This window comes from Hevea brasiliensis, chromosome 8 (genome assembly GCF_030052815.1).
Source record: "Hevea brasiliensis isolate MT/VB/25A 57/8 chromosome 8, ASM3005281v1, whole genome shotgun sequence".
Lineage (NCBI taxonomy): Eukaryota > Viridiplantae > Streptophyta > Magnoliopsida > Malpighiales > Euphorbiaceae > Hevea > Hevea brasiliensis.
In genome coordinates, this window is record NC_079500.1 from 86,355,685 (window position 1) to 86,375,965 (window position 20,281).

Sequence of the window (20,281 nt, forward strand, 5' to 3'; positions counted from 1 at the left end):
GTGAATTACATCCACCGTTACTTTTGGACTAGTTTCTTTACCTATACTATGGCTATTTTACATTATATTCAAGCGTCGATGTGGCGGGACTAGCTTCTTTACCCATACTCTTCCATAACATCGGAATCCTTACCTATAATCTGACACACTAAACAATAATGTACCAAAACTCGATGCTCATTTAACAGTATACCTAGATGCCTATGTAACGCATACTTAGGCTGATACGTTCCCACTATATATCAAAATGACTCATGCCTATAAAAATTGATTAAGTTTTATGTTGGTCGTCCAATTACCCCAACCATCTATCTTTTTCGAACTTAAAACCAACTATACTTTGCAAAAAACTCACATAGGCAGAGTCATAAATACGTGAAATCTAGTTCAAAATATGAGAAATAAATTTCATGTTTAATATAAAAAATAATAAAATAAATTTCAATATGATATACCTTATATTCATAAACATACAAAATTTATGTATTGTTACGTAAAGAACATGAATATTTAGGCAATTTGCCCCCATGGCACTGGAATATTGTTATCTTCCTTGTTAAAAAGTACAAAGGAAAGTTCCTCGATATTTATAAGCCTTGAAGACCAATTTGACAATTTCACCCATCTCTCCTCGTGATGTTTAAGTTTGCAGCTTTCTTGGAATTTAACAAATCCATAGTAAAAGCCAACAATTTGGAAACATGGAAAAGAAAGGGCATGCCAACAAAAAATTACAACTTACTATCTATCCAATTATCTTCATTAAAAGAGTTGAAAGAGTGGAATATACAGAAACACAAATGATCAAACCAATTTTCATTTCTGATCTATCAACTTTCACAAAAATGTTTCAGAAGAAAGGGCATGACAAAAACCAATCTACATATATAAACTCTCAAGATAGCTAAATGGATAATTAATTTACATCTTGCCAAACAAAGATATTGATATTGTCATTCCCCCACCACAAAAATCTTCACAAGCAGGGTTATAAAACTATTGTAACAAGACAAGAATCTACCAGAAGGATGAGAAGATACACAGATTGAGGAGTATGAGACTCGATGGCTTTCAGAATTAGTTCTTCTCTATAAATCCCAGCCATCCTTTCGCCGGTCAAATTCCAACTTCCGGCCACCTAAACTTCCATACATCTCCGAAAATTTCTGGAGGCAACTACTTCTTATCTTGTAATGTACTTGCGTATTTCGGCTAATTGCAGCACCTGAGAATTTTGATGTATCTATTGCCCATGTTGGTCTCACATATTCAACTGTAGCAGATGTACTTGCATTAGCATACAAGTAATTCAATAGCACATCCTCGCAGTTAAAATATTTATCCACCACTTCCCTCCCAGCCTTAGCTTCCTCACCCCAATACCTCTCGAAAGCCAATTTGCTGTCCATGAATGCTGCCCCAGTAAGAATCATGTTGTAACCTTTATGTTTTCGGGCATATTTCTCACCCCTGTATTTCAACGGGCTTCCACTTATGAGTCGAGGATAGAATCCAACAATCCGGTCTGGATGTTGGCGCCATACATTGAATCCCCGTTCAATGTCATCACAAGTCATCATAATGTCATCATCAAGCTCAAGTACAGCACGGGTTTTAATCAATTCATCCATTTTGAACCGATTGTTCAATGAATTCTGATTTTCTACTCTGATCCTCACAGGCACCACAGAGTCCAGATCACTCAATTTGGGCGGTGTCCCTTTATTCCAAACCACAACAATCTCTTTAATCGAAGAACACCTCGAGTAATGCTTAACATACATCTTCAAATTCCAGAGGCGAGCATCATATGTCATTGTCAATAGAGTGAACTGAGAGTAGGAACCCTTTAATGGATAAGGTTCTTCAGCACCATTACCTCCATAGATATATTTAACACTTGCACAAATTAGCGCAACTCCAATAGTAAATATCACAGCCAAAACCAATCTTCCAGCCCAAGTATTAGGCCTTATTTTCACTCGGAGAGTTGAAGCTACTCTGTTCAAACGGCCACAAAAACGTCTTACCTTTGAAGAAAATGCATTCGGCCTTTCCCAGACCAAGAGAGAATCACTCCTCTTCCCTGAGTAATAAGCACACCAGTTGAGGGGAATAATACATTTCACAGCTCCCAGCAGCACACCCAACACCACAACAATTGCAGTGACCGCTGCAAGTGAAGCATAGCCAAGAATAAACCGACGGACTGAATCTCCAGAAGGTACACGGTCCCCATCCATAACAGCAAGCCATTTCCCAGAACTTAACTGCTGCACATCAAGATGATGGCAACGAGCACCATTCCAAGCATTCCTTCCCTTTCTGGGCTCTTCAAAGCCAAAGGAGACTTCAACTTCTTTATAATCATCCTTGGTAAGAACTTCCACCTTGAATACTCGCACTCGTCGTCCATATGTTTCGCCACAATCCTGACCAATGCGATAAAGGTTTCCTTCATACAAAAACGGTCTGCCTCCATTTCTAGCTCCCAAGCTTTTGTCAATGTTATAAATTGGATTCTTCTTGTGTGGCTTCCAAGGACCCAGAGGTGAACTGCTATGCCAGATTTCCAGCTGTCCATTTTTCTTAGTTCCAAAGCCACTATGATCTGAACCAAAAAGCCAGTATTCTCCTCCATGTTTAATGATAAAGGAATCAACAAGTGGCTTTTTTATAATAACTTTCTCCAGCGTCCACTGCAGTGGAAAATTAACTGCTCGATAAAGGCGAAGTTCCCCCTTTGCACTGCCCTCAGGTATCATGTATATCTGCAAAAACCATGACAAACTAATGAGTTGATTCCATCAACTAACAAAATCTCTCTAATATTCTCATTGGGATGTCATTATATTTAAGTTGCAAAATGTCACTGGTATTAGCTGTATAAACATAAATGCAAAAATTGAAAATTATCAGGCCCAAAAGTCAATATGAACAATATTGGCTAGCTAGTCTATAAAATATCATAATAATATACAACTATATTCAAGATCTAACCAGAGAGTTTATAATGATCCATCTTAATTTTTCCATGTTAACATCATAGGTAAGATTTATTCCACGCACGTCCAGTTGAAAGGTTGCTCCTGGATACATAATGTTATAAACAGCCTAAGTCACCAACTTCATTTAGGTAAATGAATTGCAATCTTACTTTGTCAAGATGGTTGAACACATAGGGATAAGAGAGATGCCAGTCCTCATCCAAGGCAATGCCCAATTGCTGCCATGTTGCTCCCTTATCCGTACTTTTTGCAACTCCAATATCTCCTTGCATGGTGATTGAATTCTTAGTTTCATAAAACAGGTAAATAGTATCTCCCTGGATCATATGAATACAGAATGTAAGGATTAATTTTGAGAAAAAAGAGTAGTAGTTGACATAAATTAGGCACTCGAACAACTTTCCAGAACAAACTACAAAGTAAATCTTCAATTTAATATGCAATGCAAAGTAATCCGATAAGCATATAAAATGAAAGAGGGTGACATTGAGAGACTAAACCACTGACACTTTATGCCCAACCAAAATGCAACAACAGGATAGTAAGTGTTCATAGAGAGTAACACACCAATAATTATGCTACATGGTAAAACACACTTACAAGTTTATTTATGTATTGTAATGCTTCCAAAGGCATCAAGCTACAGACTATCCCCTCTATAAAAGATCCCAGAAACCATTTCATTCCTTCTAAAAAAGTCATTGTTCCTGTGCTTCTTATTTAACAATCCCTCAAGTCAAAATTTCAATGATCTGTGTATGTGGTCTAATGTTTGACAGTAATAGACTTTCAAGTTGAATGGTATCCAAGTCATCTACTGTAGGTCTATTGAGCTTTAATCACGTCAACATAGAAAAATATGCACCTAAAGAGCTGCCCAGCAAGTTTCAAGATTCAATTCTAGATCTCATGCCAATAGAAGATTACTATTACAACTGCCCTCTGGTACACACTTCATCTACAAACACTCATATTTTTGTGAATTTATAATGGTAAGTTATTATGAGCACATCGTAATTGTTTTTTCTCGCTCAGAGAAGTTTATAGGTCCATGTCTACCTAATGGAAAATCAATGGAAAACAAGGGAGGCAGGAGAGTGAGCAGAAAATCATTCAACATCTTCCCCTTGGGCTACAAAATAAACTCTAAATAGGATAGAAAGTGAAAGGAAAACTTCCAATTTTCTTATTTATCCTTCATTAATGATTTGTTCTACAAAAGATCAAAGTTAAAACTGTAATTTTGAAAATTTACCCCCAGTTTTTCTCCTTATATTTTCCTTCCATCCAAGCCAAAAGAGAGAAAATCTCCTCACTGTCAAAATTTCTCCCTCCCCTTTGAATGATACTAGAAAGAAAAACTTTAAAGAGCTTCAAGCAATAAAATAAATCCACTCCTTCACAAAAGTTAAACAGTAATTGTACCCTAAAGAAAAATAAAAAAGAAAAAAATAAAGATGAAAACAATGATAGCATTAGGATCAATCTGCAGCATATTTTATTTGCATCTATTGATTCCGTTATGATTCCCCCAATCACATGATTTATTGTCTTTTACTCTTGTCCTTTATTACAAATGCTTTGCCTTATAGTATTCATTTATCAATTCAAATGGGAAGTTCATGACAGAACATGACAATCAAACCTTAATTGCTGCCTCGAGCTATCTGCCTCTCAATTCCAAACTCACTTGGAATATCCACTACACACCAAGGAACTATATGTCATTGGTGCTTAAAACATCTCATAAAGAGAACAACAAGTATCTCAAAATCACAATTTCACCATTATCAATAATTAGATTCATATGTCACATCCATATCTGCTTCTCTAAATTTCCAGAAAGCAGGAAACTTCCTTGCAGAAAAATACATAGTACAACTCAATTCATTTTGACTAAAACTGCTGTCCTACTTGTTCTATCGTAAACCTCAATGATTAAACCAAAAATAATAATAATAATAATAATAATAATAATAATAATCCCATGACTAGAGAACCTCTGGGATACCTCTGCTGCCTTACTTTTCTATCATACTAAAATGCCCTTGATTATGGAATATATTCATTCATAAACAACTGGCATTCATATATTAGAATAGTAGTAACTGAGGCAACTTGCAACTCAATCAAGGTCACACAAAAACCCACCACCAAGTGCCGAAGAGAAAAAGACATCAATACTGAAATGGAAATCAAAATGTAACTAACTAAAGTTGTTCGGTTGGCCCCATTGATAGGCGGTTGAATGACAACAAACTTTGATGAAGGTAATAACATGTATCATATACCAACTTAACCAGATACAATATCTAAACATGTCAACCTCCAATACATACGAAACCTAAACAAAGTGCAAAACTAAATAAATAAATAATTTTTTGTATTAAACAAATAATTACCTGAACATAAAGAAAAGGATCAGCAACGAAATTACTGAGGAAACCAGCATCTGAGACCGAAGCACAGGTGACAACTGGGTTAGCCACTGGCCACGCTGCACTCTCATTTTTCCAAACATTCATCTATTTCACAATTCAACAAACACGTCAAAACCACCATAAAATCAACAACTAACAATTGCCCACAAAGTATTTTCCTACATCCCAAAGACGCCCACAAACATCAAAATCCTTGTTTAAAAAAAATTTGAAAATCAATGAATCAATGTAATCTTGCGCATATGCGTTTATAATGAAAACCACATCACAGAAAACGAAATGAACCAAAAGGGGTATGCGTGCGTGTGTGTAGAGAGAGAGAGAAAGAGAGTAAATAAACTACAAATAGAAAGGAAAAATCAAACCCAAGAAATCTAAAAACTTGCTGCTTCGAAAGAGCCATCAGATTGAAAACCACAAGAATTGACCACTAATACCCACATAATATAAAGCGAAAAAATTAAACCCAAAATCAATAAAAAAAAAAAAAAACCCAATAATCAAATATTTTGAGACAAAGTGTGAACACATTATGTGCATTCAAAAAATAAATAAATAAAACCAACGAACAAGAGTCGAAAAACAAATTCTACAAAACAAAAAATCAATCAAACACAGAGAAAGGCTTACAGCTTCAATTGGCTTCAAAGAGAAGGGGGAGTCACCATAGAAAAGACCAATCGACCATGAACCCTCATTGTCCTCCTGACACCCGACCGAGTTCAACCCAACAACCGAACCAGCACTCACATAAGACTTATTAAACATAAGCCAACCAAACAGCATGCCAATCGATCCATACAAAACCAAGCAGCATAAGAAGAACATCAAACCGGACGAGAAAAATCTGTGGTGAAGAAAGTGCTGTTGGTACTCCCATCTCCACCTAAACAAGCACTTCAAGTTTACGTCCCAGCAGCAGCTCCCCGCAGTTGTACCATTGGAACCACCAGCAGCAGCACCTACGCCTCCTACTCCAATAGCTCCGGGAACCCCCATAATTACCGAAGATCACACACACCTCAAAAAGAAAGAATTTTTCCGTTGGCTCCTAACATTTCATTCCTCCCCTTTCTTGTAATATAAAAGACTTTAGCCTCCTTTTCTTTTACTTCAGTTCTGGGTTTTGTAGTATAATTTTCTGGGCTCCGTTTTTAACAGGTTTTCTCACACTTGAGAGAGAAAATTGGTGGCCGCCGCGGTGGTTGTGCTGGAAGAGGAAGAATTGAGCTGAAAATAGCGTTACCAGGGAAATATATAGAGGCAAAAGAAACTTCGCTATAGCTATTGATATTGTCACATGTGATGTGATGGAGTTTAAACAGGGGCGGCTTCGGTCATCCTGCCTGTGGAATTCTTTTTCTACACGCTCTGGGTTGTTGAACGTGAAGTCCACTCGCGAAATTTGAAAGACAAGTATGTGGTTATGTGCTGGCTTTTTGCACGAGGAGAAGCGGATAGGAAGAGTTTGCGACGGCGAACCAGAGCGTGTGCGCGGATTGGTGCATGTGGGTCTTCATTTTTGAAAGTTCTTATTAAGGTTGAAGGGCTTGTTTGGATGTGGCCAAATCTAGTTTGCTGTAAGCCTCTGTTTGGATATGTGAAAAAGAGAGAGAAAAGAAATAAACGATGAGAAATAAAATGAAATTAAAAAAAAGAATATAAATGATGAAAAATCGAGTAAATTTTTTTTTTTAAATAAAAGAAAACTGGTAAGAAGAAAAAAATAATATTTATTTTAATTTTATTATTTTTTCTCTAATTTAAAAAAAATAAATTAATTAAGAGAAAAAAATGTAGTTAGTTGAAAAAAATTATCTATATATACTTATTTATTCATTTAAATTTTTAAATAATTAAAAAATTGAAAGTATAATGGTAAATTTAAAATAATAGTACTATTTTCATTTTTCTTTTTTTTACATAAAAAATTAAATTTTATTTTTTTCCATCATTTTTTATTTTTAAATTAAAAGATAGAAAATAATAAATAAAAAATATTTTCTTTTTTTTTTCTCCATTTTGTATCCAGACATAACGTAAAAGCACTTTTTTTAGACAATTTTTTTTATATGGTAAATTTTGGTGAGGCTGGGGAGGTTTATGCTGGTGGATTTAGTATTTTATTAATGATAACTAGGGTTTGACAGTGGTGTTGAATTTGCTATTAACAAATTTATATTTAAAAAAAAGAAATTTATTTTTTTTAATTAGAATATGTAGAAAATTAATTTAATCTAAATGTAACATGTTTATTAATATTTTATTTAATTTAATATATTTTATTTTGAGTAAAAATAAAACAGAATATATAAGTTGAGTTTAGCTTTTTTTTAGAAAAAAAATAAGTGGAAATTCTTTTAGATGAAATTTTAGTGTTAATATATAATCAATTTAAAAATAATAGATGGAGATCAAATCATTATGAATAAAATAAAAGATTAAGATGAATATGCCATACAATTGTAAAATCTTTGATAAACTAAATGGTAATATAAAATGAGTGTGTCAAAAATATAAATATTAAGATGAATATATAATATTACGATGAATAGAATAAGAAATGATAACAGTGCATGTAGCAGTGATAAAATAAATTAGATTATTAAAATGGATCAGTCACTTTCAATGTAGAGCATCAAATGGCCAATATGAATGTTATAAATTAATAGTAAAATAAGTGAGAAAAAAAAATAATTAATTTAAATATTTTTTAAAATGACTAATATTTTTTTAAAATAATTTATTTTAATTAAAAATTAAACACGAGATCTTATGGTTATAAAGATCATTTCAGTCCCATTTAATTAATCCCTTATTGAGGTGATAATTTATCATTTTCATATTTTATAATATTATTATACTCCTTATTTGTTTAGGTTATTTATGAATAATTGTGATTTTCAGTTATAAAATGATGATTTTATAACTATTATTTTATCACAAATTTTAAAACTAGCAAATCAGTGGTCTGATATGAGTTTAAATTTTTATATTTTTATTTTATATAATAATTATTTATATATTTAAAATAATAATAAAAATATTTTAATTTATATTTATTTTATCATATTATATCATCTAATTAAATAAAAAATTATTATTTAAATATTTTATACTATTTTATATTATATTAATTTTTTAAATATATTAATAATAAAAATTATATTATATAATATAATATTATATAACATAATATATTAATAAATTATACTGCACAAAATGTAAACGCGTAAAGCAATTGATTGGATTGATAATTCTTTAATGCTGGGAAGTTTCTAACTTATTCCATCCAAAGAGCGTGCCTTTGGGAAAGTGAACAATTCAAACTTTACCTTTAGAAGAAAAAGAGAGGAGAATTTCTAGAAACTTAATTACTCAAGCAAAATAGATAGACACATTTTGACATAATTGCTTCAAATATATTTATTTTATTTCCTACCAAATATTTTTTTCCAACTGACCAACATCATGTTTGGTTGGTTTTTCAAATTTATCCAAATTTATTATTATTCCATCCATAGATTGGCCATCATTCATGACTCAGCCAATCCCATGACCCACTTTCATTGACTTTTATCCTCACCATCTCTTATATTCTATTTTTTAATTATTTATCCTTTATTAATTGATTAATTAATATATTATTATACATAAGATATATAAAATTTTGAATGCATTATATTAAATTTATTTTATCAGTTTATATTAAAATAAAAAAAAAATATAATCGGAGAAATAGGTAGTAAAATTAAAAAGATTCTGCGCGGCTTGCACAAGTTGAATAACGATGGACGGTCAAAAATTCATGTGTACAAATGCACACGTGTACATTGAATTATGTCCCTAATAAAAATTAATTTTATTATAATAAAAAATAAATTAATTAAGTAAAAATTAAAAAATATATTAATTGTGATTATTTGAGAGAAAATTATATAATATTTAAAAAAATACATAAAAATATTATTTTATTTTGAAAGATGCATTGTCCCATGCCACAATGTATGAGGATAGAAAGTAGAAAATGGCAGCTCCGTTTATTTGGAAAAAAAAAATATTTTGCGTAAATTATTTTTCAAGAAAATATGTTTTTTAAAATACTTTTTAATTATATATAAATATATATATATTTTAACATTTTAATGCTCAAAATATAATTATCTTTTTTAAAAAAATATATTTTTTTAAAAATTATTTAATTTTTTCTTTAATTAAAAAAATATTTATTATTTACTCATAATTTTAAGTATTAAAAAATATAAAAAATAAAAAATATTTTTTATAAAAATAAACAGAGTCTAAACTCGTATCATATTTGCTTTTAGTATATATTAATAACTTTAATTTTGAGAAGAAAATTATTTAATTAAGCTAATATGGAACTTTTATCAACCATAATTTAAGGAAAATCATGATTGAGGATCTAAAGCATAAAAATATTTTTAAAGAGGAAATAGTTTCGAAAGTTGAAAATCATACCTTAGGGAGCAGTCACTTGGGGCGGTATTCATTTGAATGATGCATACAAAATACATTGTACAATATTTTTTTAAATCAAATTACAACTTAAATAAGCTTTTGAGTTTTGACCTTCTAGGTTTTGGTATTAGTAGGGCCCATGTAAATGAATTTAAAATAACAATTCAATATAAAAATTAAAAAAAAAAAAAGAATCTTGCTCAAAATGCCAACTTGGGCTCGAATTCCCATGGATTAAATGCTATTCCCAATTTTAAAATTCTATTTGAAATTTATCTTAAACAACACAGTTTTAGATACAGCGAGTCTAAAAATTGATAAAGAAAAAAAAAAAAAGATTAAAGATTTTATTCGAAGTTAAAGCGAATTCATATAATTGATTTCAAATTTTTAAAATAAAGATTTAGTTGAGTTAAATTGAGTTAAGTTATATTTAAAATAAGTCAATATTAAATAATAACATCTTAAAAATTAAAGAATAAAAATTTAATTACTTGAACAGAATTTTTTTAATCTTTTTGGAAGTAAAACTTTAATAAAACAACATTATTTTAATTAAATTGATTGAATGAAAAAATAATTAACGAAAATCTTTAAACCTATTGAATCTTCAATGAGTTGAATAGGTCAGTGATTATTGGATCGATCCATTAAATTTTTTCTCAATGTAATAGTATATAGATTTTAAGGACGAGTCAAACCATTTAATGAATCAATTCACAATTTTTATAGTTTAATCGCTCAAATCAATATGTGTTTTAAAATCATGGTTCTAATGGTTTATTTTAGTTCATTGAGGAAATCTTATATAATCTAGTTACATTGACAATTTACGCTTTTGTAATTTAATAAATAATTACAGTGGGTTAGATGTTAATGGTCAAATGCTAATTGTTATAAGTTATACATTTCAATATATTAATTCAAAATTTTAACATCTTGACATTAATTTTATATTCTAATTATTAATTTAAAGCTTCTGAAATAAATTAAGTTTAAACATTTTAAGTTTATCCAATAAATTTGATTTAAATCTTAATGAAAATTAAAAAATTAGAAATAATATAATAATCTTTCTTCTGTATATTAGAGTTTGTAAGTGTTGGATGTTTAGTGTACTAAGTCTTCTTTTTTATTTTGTTTTTTTAGGAATATGTATATCAGCATATATAATAAATAATAGGAAAATATTTATTAATTAGTGGAATTTCGTTCATGATAATTAAAATTATATTATAATATAACAATTTAAAATTATCTATCAAATGAAATATTTGAATTTAATATCTATACCCTACAATAATGCTTTCAAGTTTAGAAATATTTATTTTATAAACTCTAAAAATAAGTTAATTTGTTTATATATAATAAATTTTAAACTTATAAATCGAGCTCATAATCAAAAAAAAATATATAAATCGAAGGACTTAACTTTTTATTTTGATATTTATAAGCTAATTTGATTAAATATTTTATTATATTATTTTTATTTAATTTTTAAAATTTTATTATAACAATCATTTAATATTCTTTTTAATTATTTATTATAATGTGCTTATAAATTAATTTTTATCATACATAATTTTATTGCCAAATACATAATTTTTACTAAATATATTAATAGATTTTCAGTTACTTATAAGTAATAATTAAATGTGCAACTGTTTAAAATTTAAATATTTATAAATTTAAATTTATTTATAAGTTTATTTTTATAAATTAAATTAAAGAGGAAAAAAATTTTAAGATTTTTCTTAAATATTTTTTATGTTGAGAGTAATATTCGTTACTAAATTAAATATGTTAACATTCATTTTTATTTTTTATTACAGCTTCAATTTTATTTTATTAATTAATTACATTTTTATTGAAAATTAATTTATATTCTCATAAAATTGAAAATAATTGTAATATTATTAAATTAAAATTTAATTAATATCATTATTTCTAATTTTTAGAAAAATTATTTAAAAATTAAAAATATTACAAGTTGAACGAATTCAAACTTTTTAAATTTGAACGAATTCAAATTTTTTAAATTTTATTATAAAAATAAACATTCGATTATTTAATTATTAGTTTAAGATTATTTAATTATTAGTTTAAGTAATTAGAATTTATTTATTTATTAATTATTAAAATTCGAATTTGGCACGTGAGAAACGTAAAAGTGATTTCAGTATTATTCAACTGGGCTGGAAACATCCTGGATGAAAATTTTTGGATTTGAAAAATAGATTTGGTAAAGGGGCGGCAGTTTGACTCGTTTGACCGTTAATATTGTTGCAACTCGCATGGGAAGGAAGGGGTGGAAAAATCAAAGAGGCGGCTTTCCTGAATATTCTATTAAATTAAAAAATAATAATAAATAAATTATATTCTAAAATAATAATAATAATAATAATAATAATAATAATAAATAATTATATTTCAAATTTATTTGTTTTACATCAATTATTGCATTTAGACCGATTGACTTTTGTTTGAATTTTATCGTTGTGTTTGGATACAAAAATATAGAGGGAAGAAAATAAAAAAAGAAAATATTTTATATTTTTTATTATTTATTTTTTTATTTAAAAATGAAAAAAAATAATGAGAGAAAGAAAAATAAAATTTACTTTTTTTATTTGAAAAGAGATAATAAAGGAAGAAAATAATATTATTTTTTAAAATTTAATATTTTATTTTTAATTTTATAAATTATTTAAAAATTTAAATCAGTAAATAAGGATATATAGATAATTTTTTTAACTAAGTACATTTTTTTCTTCTTGATTAGTTTATTATTAGAGAGAAGGTAATAAGAGTAAAATAAACATTATTTTTCTTTCTCTTTATTTTTCTTTTGTTCCAAAATAAGAAAAAATGATAATTTTATTTTATTTTTCATCATTTATTTTCTTCCCTCTCTCCTTTCTACATATCTAAATAGAGGCTAAAGATTATTTTAATTTTATTATTTAATTTTAATTTGTTATAATAAAATTAATTAACTTTATTTTAAATTATAAAAAGTTTATTTCACATTTTTAATTGATTTTTCACTTCATTTAAAAAAAAAAAATTGTAATCAAGCTAATGTGAAAGGTGGCGGCAGGGTTGAAGCCGATGCTTCCAGTACATAGCCTTCAAAGTTCAACGGATATCAAGAAAGAAAGAAGGGACTGAGGCTTCAAATTAGGCTTTGAGATGTTGAGAACTAGATAACATGGTTGAAAATTTTGTTGAGTTTGTTGATTTTTCTATTGAAATCATGAAGTTTATTTGAAAATTTTGCTATTTTGATGTACATTGTTATTTATGAGAAATTGGTTGATGGGTTTGAAAATTTTGTTCATGGGTAAAGCTGTTCATTCTAATTTATTCATGAGTTGAGCAATTAGTCAACTGCTGGTTTGTCTTGGCGCTGGATTGTGAATTTTGGTTTTGAAATAGAGAGGGAAAGCAAAGAGAGAGAACTGAACACGCATCGCGAGAGGAGAAAAAAGAGAGAGACAGAAAAGAAAATATGAGAGAATGAAGCCTGTATGATTTTAGCTGTTAGATATAGTTAAATAGTTATCTCTGTTAATTGATAACTAATTTTTATTAAGTTTGTGATAAGATTATGTATAATTATTATTATTATTATTGATACATAAAATAATTAACACTGGTATATCACATAATTTATTTTATTATTAAAATAAAAATATAATTATTAATTTATTATATTATATAATTTACATTTTCTTGAAATAAATATAATTATTAATTTATTATACATAACAGTTATTTTAATTATTAAAATAGATAAATAAATAATAAATAATATGAAAAATAATAATTCAATTAATAAACTAAGAATAAATTAGAAAAAATTAAAGAATAAATCATTTAATTTTTCACTGCCATAAAAGTTTTGTTAAAAATTTGAAAATAAAAATAATATAATTGTATATATATTTTTCAATTTAAGTTAATGTAGCAGACATGCTACTTAGCACTATTTTACAGACGGTGACGAATTAATAAAAAAAATTCTGGGTCAGCATATAAAAATTAAATAATAAAATACTATTAAAAATACAAAAATTATAATACTGATATCTTATAATTGAAGTATTATAATATTATTAATGCTATTAAATACATACACTAAAAAAATATTAACAACTGATCGAATCGATTGCTATTCTATTAAAATTAGTTGCTAATTGATCTAACAACTGATTTAGTAAATTGCAATGAAATTAATTACTAAATCAATTAACAATTGACTGATAAATCAGTTGCTAATAAAAATTAAAATTCAATTGCAAACAGTAATTGAAAATCAAATAGATTGCTAAAATAATCAAATTTAAAAAATAAATTTTTTTATTAAAAATTATCAGTCACAAGTGGCAATAGATTAAGCAACTTATGCATAATTGATCTCAAAAAATTCAGCTCCTTTAATTTGGTAATTTTGCAACTGCTTTATAATAGCAACCGAAACAATTGTGGATTGTTAATTTAAAAACAATTAAAAAAATAAAATTTCAAATAATAAATAAAAATTTTCATAAATAAATTATTCTAAAAATTACTAAAATAATAATTTATTAATGGAAAATTATTCTAAAATTAATAAAATAATAATTTATTAATAAAAGTTAGTACTAAAAATTAATATAAAATATTATAAAAACAAATTATTAATAATAATTATTAATCAAAATAATAACAAAAAATTAAATGGAAAAATATATTTATTGTTAGTAGTATGCCCTAGAGTATATAATTTTGTATGTATCTTGTACATAATTTTATTAATAAAAGGCAATTATACTTTTCTGTTTACGTAATATATTTATGTGTAATTGAAAAAGTCCATTGATGTTTTGTTAGAAATTCTAAATTATGTATAATTGAAAATGTCCATTGATATTTTGTTAGAAATTCTATTCATAAGTTGTTAAGAATATGAGTAACAGTATTTCTAACACAAAGTATCATAAATTGATTCACAATTGAGAATACTTCACGAAGGACATGACTTATCCAGAAAGATTGTAATCATGTTTGTTTCCAAAGTATTAATATGAGATATTAATAAGTTGGAGTGGTGAGTCTCATACCACATGACAAACATGATAAGTACTTATATATGATAAGTAAGCCGAACCAGTGACGTTTATGACAAGCACGTAGAGTTTACTCTTGTCAATGTATTGTCATATATCATGTCAGTGCATATAATCTTTAGACCTGAGATAATACAGTTATCTTGTGTATAAGTGGTTTGAGCTTGATACTGCTTTCATGCTCGTACTATGTACGGGTATATGGGCATGTGTTGGCTCCTACTAGTTATATATATGGAGATAGGTGTTGATCAAGATGAGATTCGTTACCCTAAGTAAATAGGGATAAAATTCTATTTTCATTTAATTGTTATTGATGATTTAAGTTCCTAGCCATTACAGATAGATTAAAGGAGTTTCTGACAAGAAAGTCTTATTAATCAAGAATTACAATTAAAAGAGAACATAAGATTCATAGCAAATGGAGTTTGACATTAACCATGACTCTAGCTAAAATTAAAATTTTATAACAGAGAGATCTTAGTGTATGGTAACGTATGATTAAAGGTTCATTTAAGGTATTCCTTATTACTGATTGGATGGCCATGGCATGCTATGCTAGGTGTCAACCATGGTCTATGAGATTCCTAAAGTGATTTAGAGAAATTATTTACGGTAAGAAAGAGTTCTAATGATATTAAGAGTTAATATCATTTCTCATTACCAATTAGTAATGAGCCTAGCAAGTTACACACCTATATAAGTTATTCACCAAGTAAAGTATGATTTAATCAATTAGGTTTGATTTGCAATAAGATTGCAAAGTCCCTAGCATTACTTGAAATCAAATCTAGGTTGTTGGATGTATAATATAAAACAAAATGATGTAATTAATAAAGATTAATTAATTAATTAATTTATATGTGATATAAATTAATTTGAGGAAGAAATTACAATTTTGGGTTGAGAACTCAAAATTGTAAGCAAGGGCAAAATGATAATTTTGCATATGGTGACACGTGGCACCATGAGATGGTGACGCATGGCACTAATTAAGGAGTACCACTTGTTTTCATGTAATGGAAGACTATTTTTGATGATTCAATTAAACCTTGACACTTGTCTTGATGAGATTAAGACAAGTATAAAGAAAAATTAAATCATGGGTTAATAAATGGCACTATATTTATATACTTTTTCTCATGTATATAAATGCAACAAAAAGAAGAAAAAGCAATCTTCTTCTCTCTCTCTTTTGTTGGATGGCAAAACACTCCTCTCTCTCTTTTTCTTTTGTTTTTCATTGATTCTTGAAAGAGAAAGTTTGGTTTTCTCTTGAATCAATCATACTACAAAGAGTTTCTAACTATTATACATCCATATACATTTACCAAAGCATAAACCCTAAAGTATTAGTGGTTGGCAAGCTTCAACGAGAGGATTTGGGGCAACCATTGGTGATTCCTGGTGAAGCTTGTGGTGGACAAGCTAGAGGGGCAACATTTGGAGCCCTAGAATCACCCAAAGGGAATAAGAAAGATTGATTTAGCGCCTTGGAGGTTAGTTGAATTCAATCTCTTCTTTAGTTAGGGTTTAATAAGATTAAATGCTAAATACCAATCTTTAATGGCAAATGAACTCTTAATGTATGCTAAAAGTATGTTTTAGCATGCCCATGGGTACTAGAGGTTGGCTAAGTGCATAATTAATTTGGTATGCTAGCATGTAACGCTAGATGAATTTTTGAATTCCAACGTACTAATGGCCCTAACCACGCTTCCATGACTTCAATTGGTATCAGAGCCACTATATTTGCCATTAAGATTGATTTTGGGACTCAATTGTGTGATTGGATAAGATTTGGGTGCAATTTGAACTTGGTTTGAAACGAAAAACCCTAGAAAAACCTCACTGCCACAAGAAACACTGCTTGGGCATGTCTCAGGCCATGGGCCATGTTTTTCTGGGCTTGCTGGCAGGGTGCGGGAGTGTAGTGTTACACGGCCCGTGTTTTCTCGAGCCTCGGCCCATGTTTCTCTCTAGCCGATAGCGATACGAAACACAGCCCGTGTGAATTTCGCGCCTTAGCCCGTGTGGTTTCGTGTTTACACTACCCAAGCTATGTCGCTTCATGCCTCAAGTCGTGTAAGGTGTTACAAGGGCCGTGTTTTAAGTTGGGGCGTATTTTTCATAATAGAGGCGTGTATTTGGCTAATTTTTAGGCTTTTATGCAATTGTTGTATAATTAGGGACCCAAAATTAAGCCTAAACCTAATTAAATGGTTTAATTAGGATTTCCAATCATATAAATAATTTTGAAAACTATTTTCATAAAATTTAATTTGAGAAAGGTTCCTAAATTTAAGGTTAATTTGAATAAGATTCAAGTTAAATCCTAATTGAATATGTGATATTCAATTAATTTTAACATGTATATTTTATTTAATTGTTAAATTTTAATATGCATGATGGATGATCATGGAAAATAAAAGGCCAATGTGATTGGATTTGCTTCTTTTATTTTTCTTTGGGATGTAAAATAATTAATTTTATTTTAGTGGCATGTATCATAACTGTTGTGATAACTTAGGATGTATTTTCATTTATTTAAGGACCTTAAAGTCCATATTTTTTTAAATTTACCTTGGTATGCCAAAGGTTACAATGTAATTGGATTGCAAAAAAAACAAAGGAGGTCAAGAGCATTGGTGGAATTAGTGAAAGGAGATCAAGATCAAGGGTTGATTATGTTCTTCTTCAACAATTCTTGTAAATAGAATAGATGAAATACACCTAAGAGTGCCTTAATTCAATTCTTGGTGGCTCAGAATTGAATTCCTTAGAAAGTATATGATCATACCATATTATTTGATTATCCACGTATGCATGTGTAGCACCCTCACTATAGCAATTCCGTACATTCTACTGTTCTAGTGATCGGTGTCATCCGGACAGCTAGAACATCTAGAAAAATATTTAAACTAAAGTGAGGAACCATAATTAACTCAAATATTAATAAGAAAAATTTAGGAAAAATTTTAGAAATAAAATACAATCAAGTTAAATGAGCTGGTGTCTTAGCGATGGGTAACCCAGTAGGAAGTTGCGGTTCTCGCAACTAGGAGCCCTAGACTCGGGAGAAAATTCATAAAATAATTATTGGGACTCTAGAGAAGAGTCATTGAGATTTCTATGGCATTAAAATGCCAAGAAAATGTTTAGAAAAATTTTTCAATCGGTACAGACAATTTTATTCTGTTAAGCCAAACGGAGGGCATTTTGATCATTTCGTCTTCAGATATGATTTTTAGCCGACTTGTCCAGTTAAGTAAATAATTATTATGATATAAAATATGAATATATATTGTTAAAAATTTAATTGAAAATGAGTAGCAAAGAAAAGAAAAAGAAAATGAAAGAAATTGAGAATTATGACATCACATGATGTCATTAAAATGCCCCACCCAATTACAATTTAACAACACACTTAAATTCATTTAAAATGGGAAAAAGAAGTCAAATTAAAGAAACAAACTCTACTTTCTTCTTCTTCATTCAGCCGAGACACCTCTCCCTCTGTACACACTTCCATTGTTGCTCCTCCTTCTCACTAGAATTCTCATACAAACACACCATAAAACCACTAGCTTGCTTCACAAAAACTTGTCATCACCACTAGAGCAAGCTTAGGGCAGCAATTAGAAGAAGAAAAAGTGAGGTTTACCAAGCTTAGAAGTGACTCCATTCAAGGTTAGTGCTAAATCTCTTACTTTTCTCTTTATATTTTTTATTTGAACTTTGAGTTAAGTTCGAAAATGGAGAAAATTTGAAGAAAATATGCATGTTAAGAACATTCTAATTTTCAGCAGCCATGGGGGAAGGTTAAGAATTGTTGAATTGATTGAATTAAATTGCTTGGGAATGATGTTTGATAATTATATTAGAGTTAGATGTTGATTTGTGTATGTTAGATGAAGTAATGGATTGTTAGGGTTAGGGTTTTGAGATTTAATTGAGGATTTAATGCTTAGATGTTTAATTTAAGTTATAATGGTTAATTAGTGACAATTTGATGAATTTTAACCTTAAATTGGAGACCATTGTGGCATTGGAATTGAAATGGGTATGCTGCCCTTGAGTGCCCTGCAGGTATAAATGTAAGTCCAGCATGTTTGGACAGCTATAACTGGAGTTGTATAGGTTCAATTGGTGCAAAGCTAATTGGACATGAAACTAGACACATAATGGCACAACTTTGATAAAGAAACTCTACCCAGAAAACTAAATCAAGTTGACCTAAAAATTACCCTAATCCGGGTGATCAACATGCTGTCCCTGGAAAATGACCAAATGAACAGTGTTTATTCAAATGGTCATAATTCAGTGTAGAAAAGTTCAATTGATCTAAAATTTTACCAGCAGAAATCTGAGACATAGCCCTATAACTTTTATGAAGAAAACAAATCCAAATGCTGACCATAACCTTGTCAAATTGCCAACCAAACTTAGATTACCAAATTTGACAAAACCAAATTGCCCAAAAATTCTGGGTATAGATCAATCCGGCTAGTTATGGTAAAATGACCATAACTTAAGCTACAAAACTCCAAATGGAGTAATTCAAAAAAAGTAATGTAACTAGACATAATAAGGAACAACTTTCATGAAGATAATTTTATCAAATTCCTACTGTACAAATGACCAATAGAACAGTAAACCTAGGGTATGAAATCTAAAAATTTTGAATAACATAAGATAAGCTTTGAAATGGTATTGGAAATCAATACCAACAAAAATAAAATGCAAAATGTGGTATCTTGGTGAACAAGTTCAATAAATTTATTATGTATTAAAAAGTCAACAATTTGAATGAATAGTAATACAAAGACACAAAGTGTAAGAACTAAATTGATAGAGGAAATTAAGGTATGAAATTTGGAATCCATGAAATGTTCATGGATTACTTGGAATAGAAATAGTAATTTACCTAAATGACTTAATGAACATTTAAGTTATGTGAATATATAATTAAGATTTGTATTCCCATTACTAGTAGATCTAATAAAACATGAGTGATACCACTTGAATATGAAATGAAATTAACCTAGATGGATTGTTGAGACTTATACTCCCAACACCAATGGAGTTCATAATATATTAGTAATACAACTTGAAGTATGAAATGTACCTTACATGAATAGATTGTTGAATGAATAAATGTGATAAAAGTGTCATTTGGGATTTAGGTTCCCATTAAGAGAGTAAGGAAAGATGTTTTGAATGTGAATGGTACATGAGA

General features: G+C 28.8%; 1 protein-coding gene across 1 annotated transcript; it reads right to left on the bottom strand.

The window, feature by feature from the left end:
- Positions 1-787: 787 nt before the first annotated feature.
- Positions 788-6,721, bottom strand: LOC110652385 (glucosamine inositolphosphorylceramide transferase 1). The gene is made up of 4 exons (XM_021807965.2): positions 6,080-6,721; positions 5,411-5,533; positions 3,158-3,325; positions 788-2,771 (listed from the first exon to the last, which is right to left on the bottom strand). The coding sequence occupies exons 1-4, from the start codon at positions 6,446-6,448 to the stop codon at positions 1,089-1,091; spliced, it is 2,343 nt and encodes a 780-aa protein (XP_021663657.2). The 5' UTR covers positions 6,449-6,721; the 3' UTR covers positions 788-1,088.
- Positions 6,722-20,281: the final 13,560 nt, after the last annotated feature.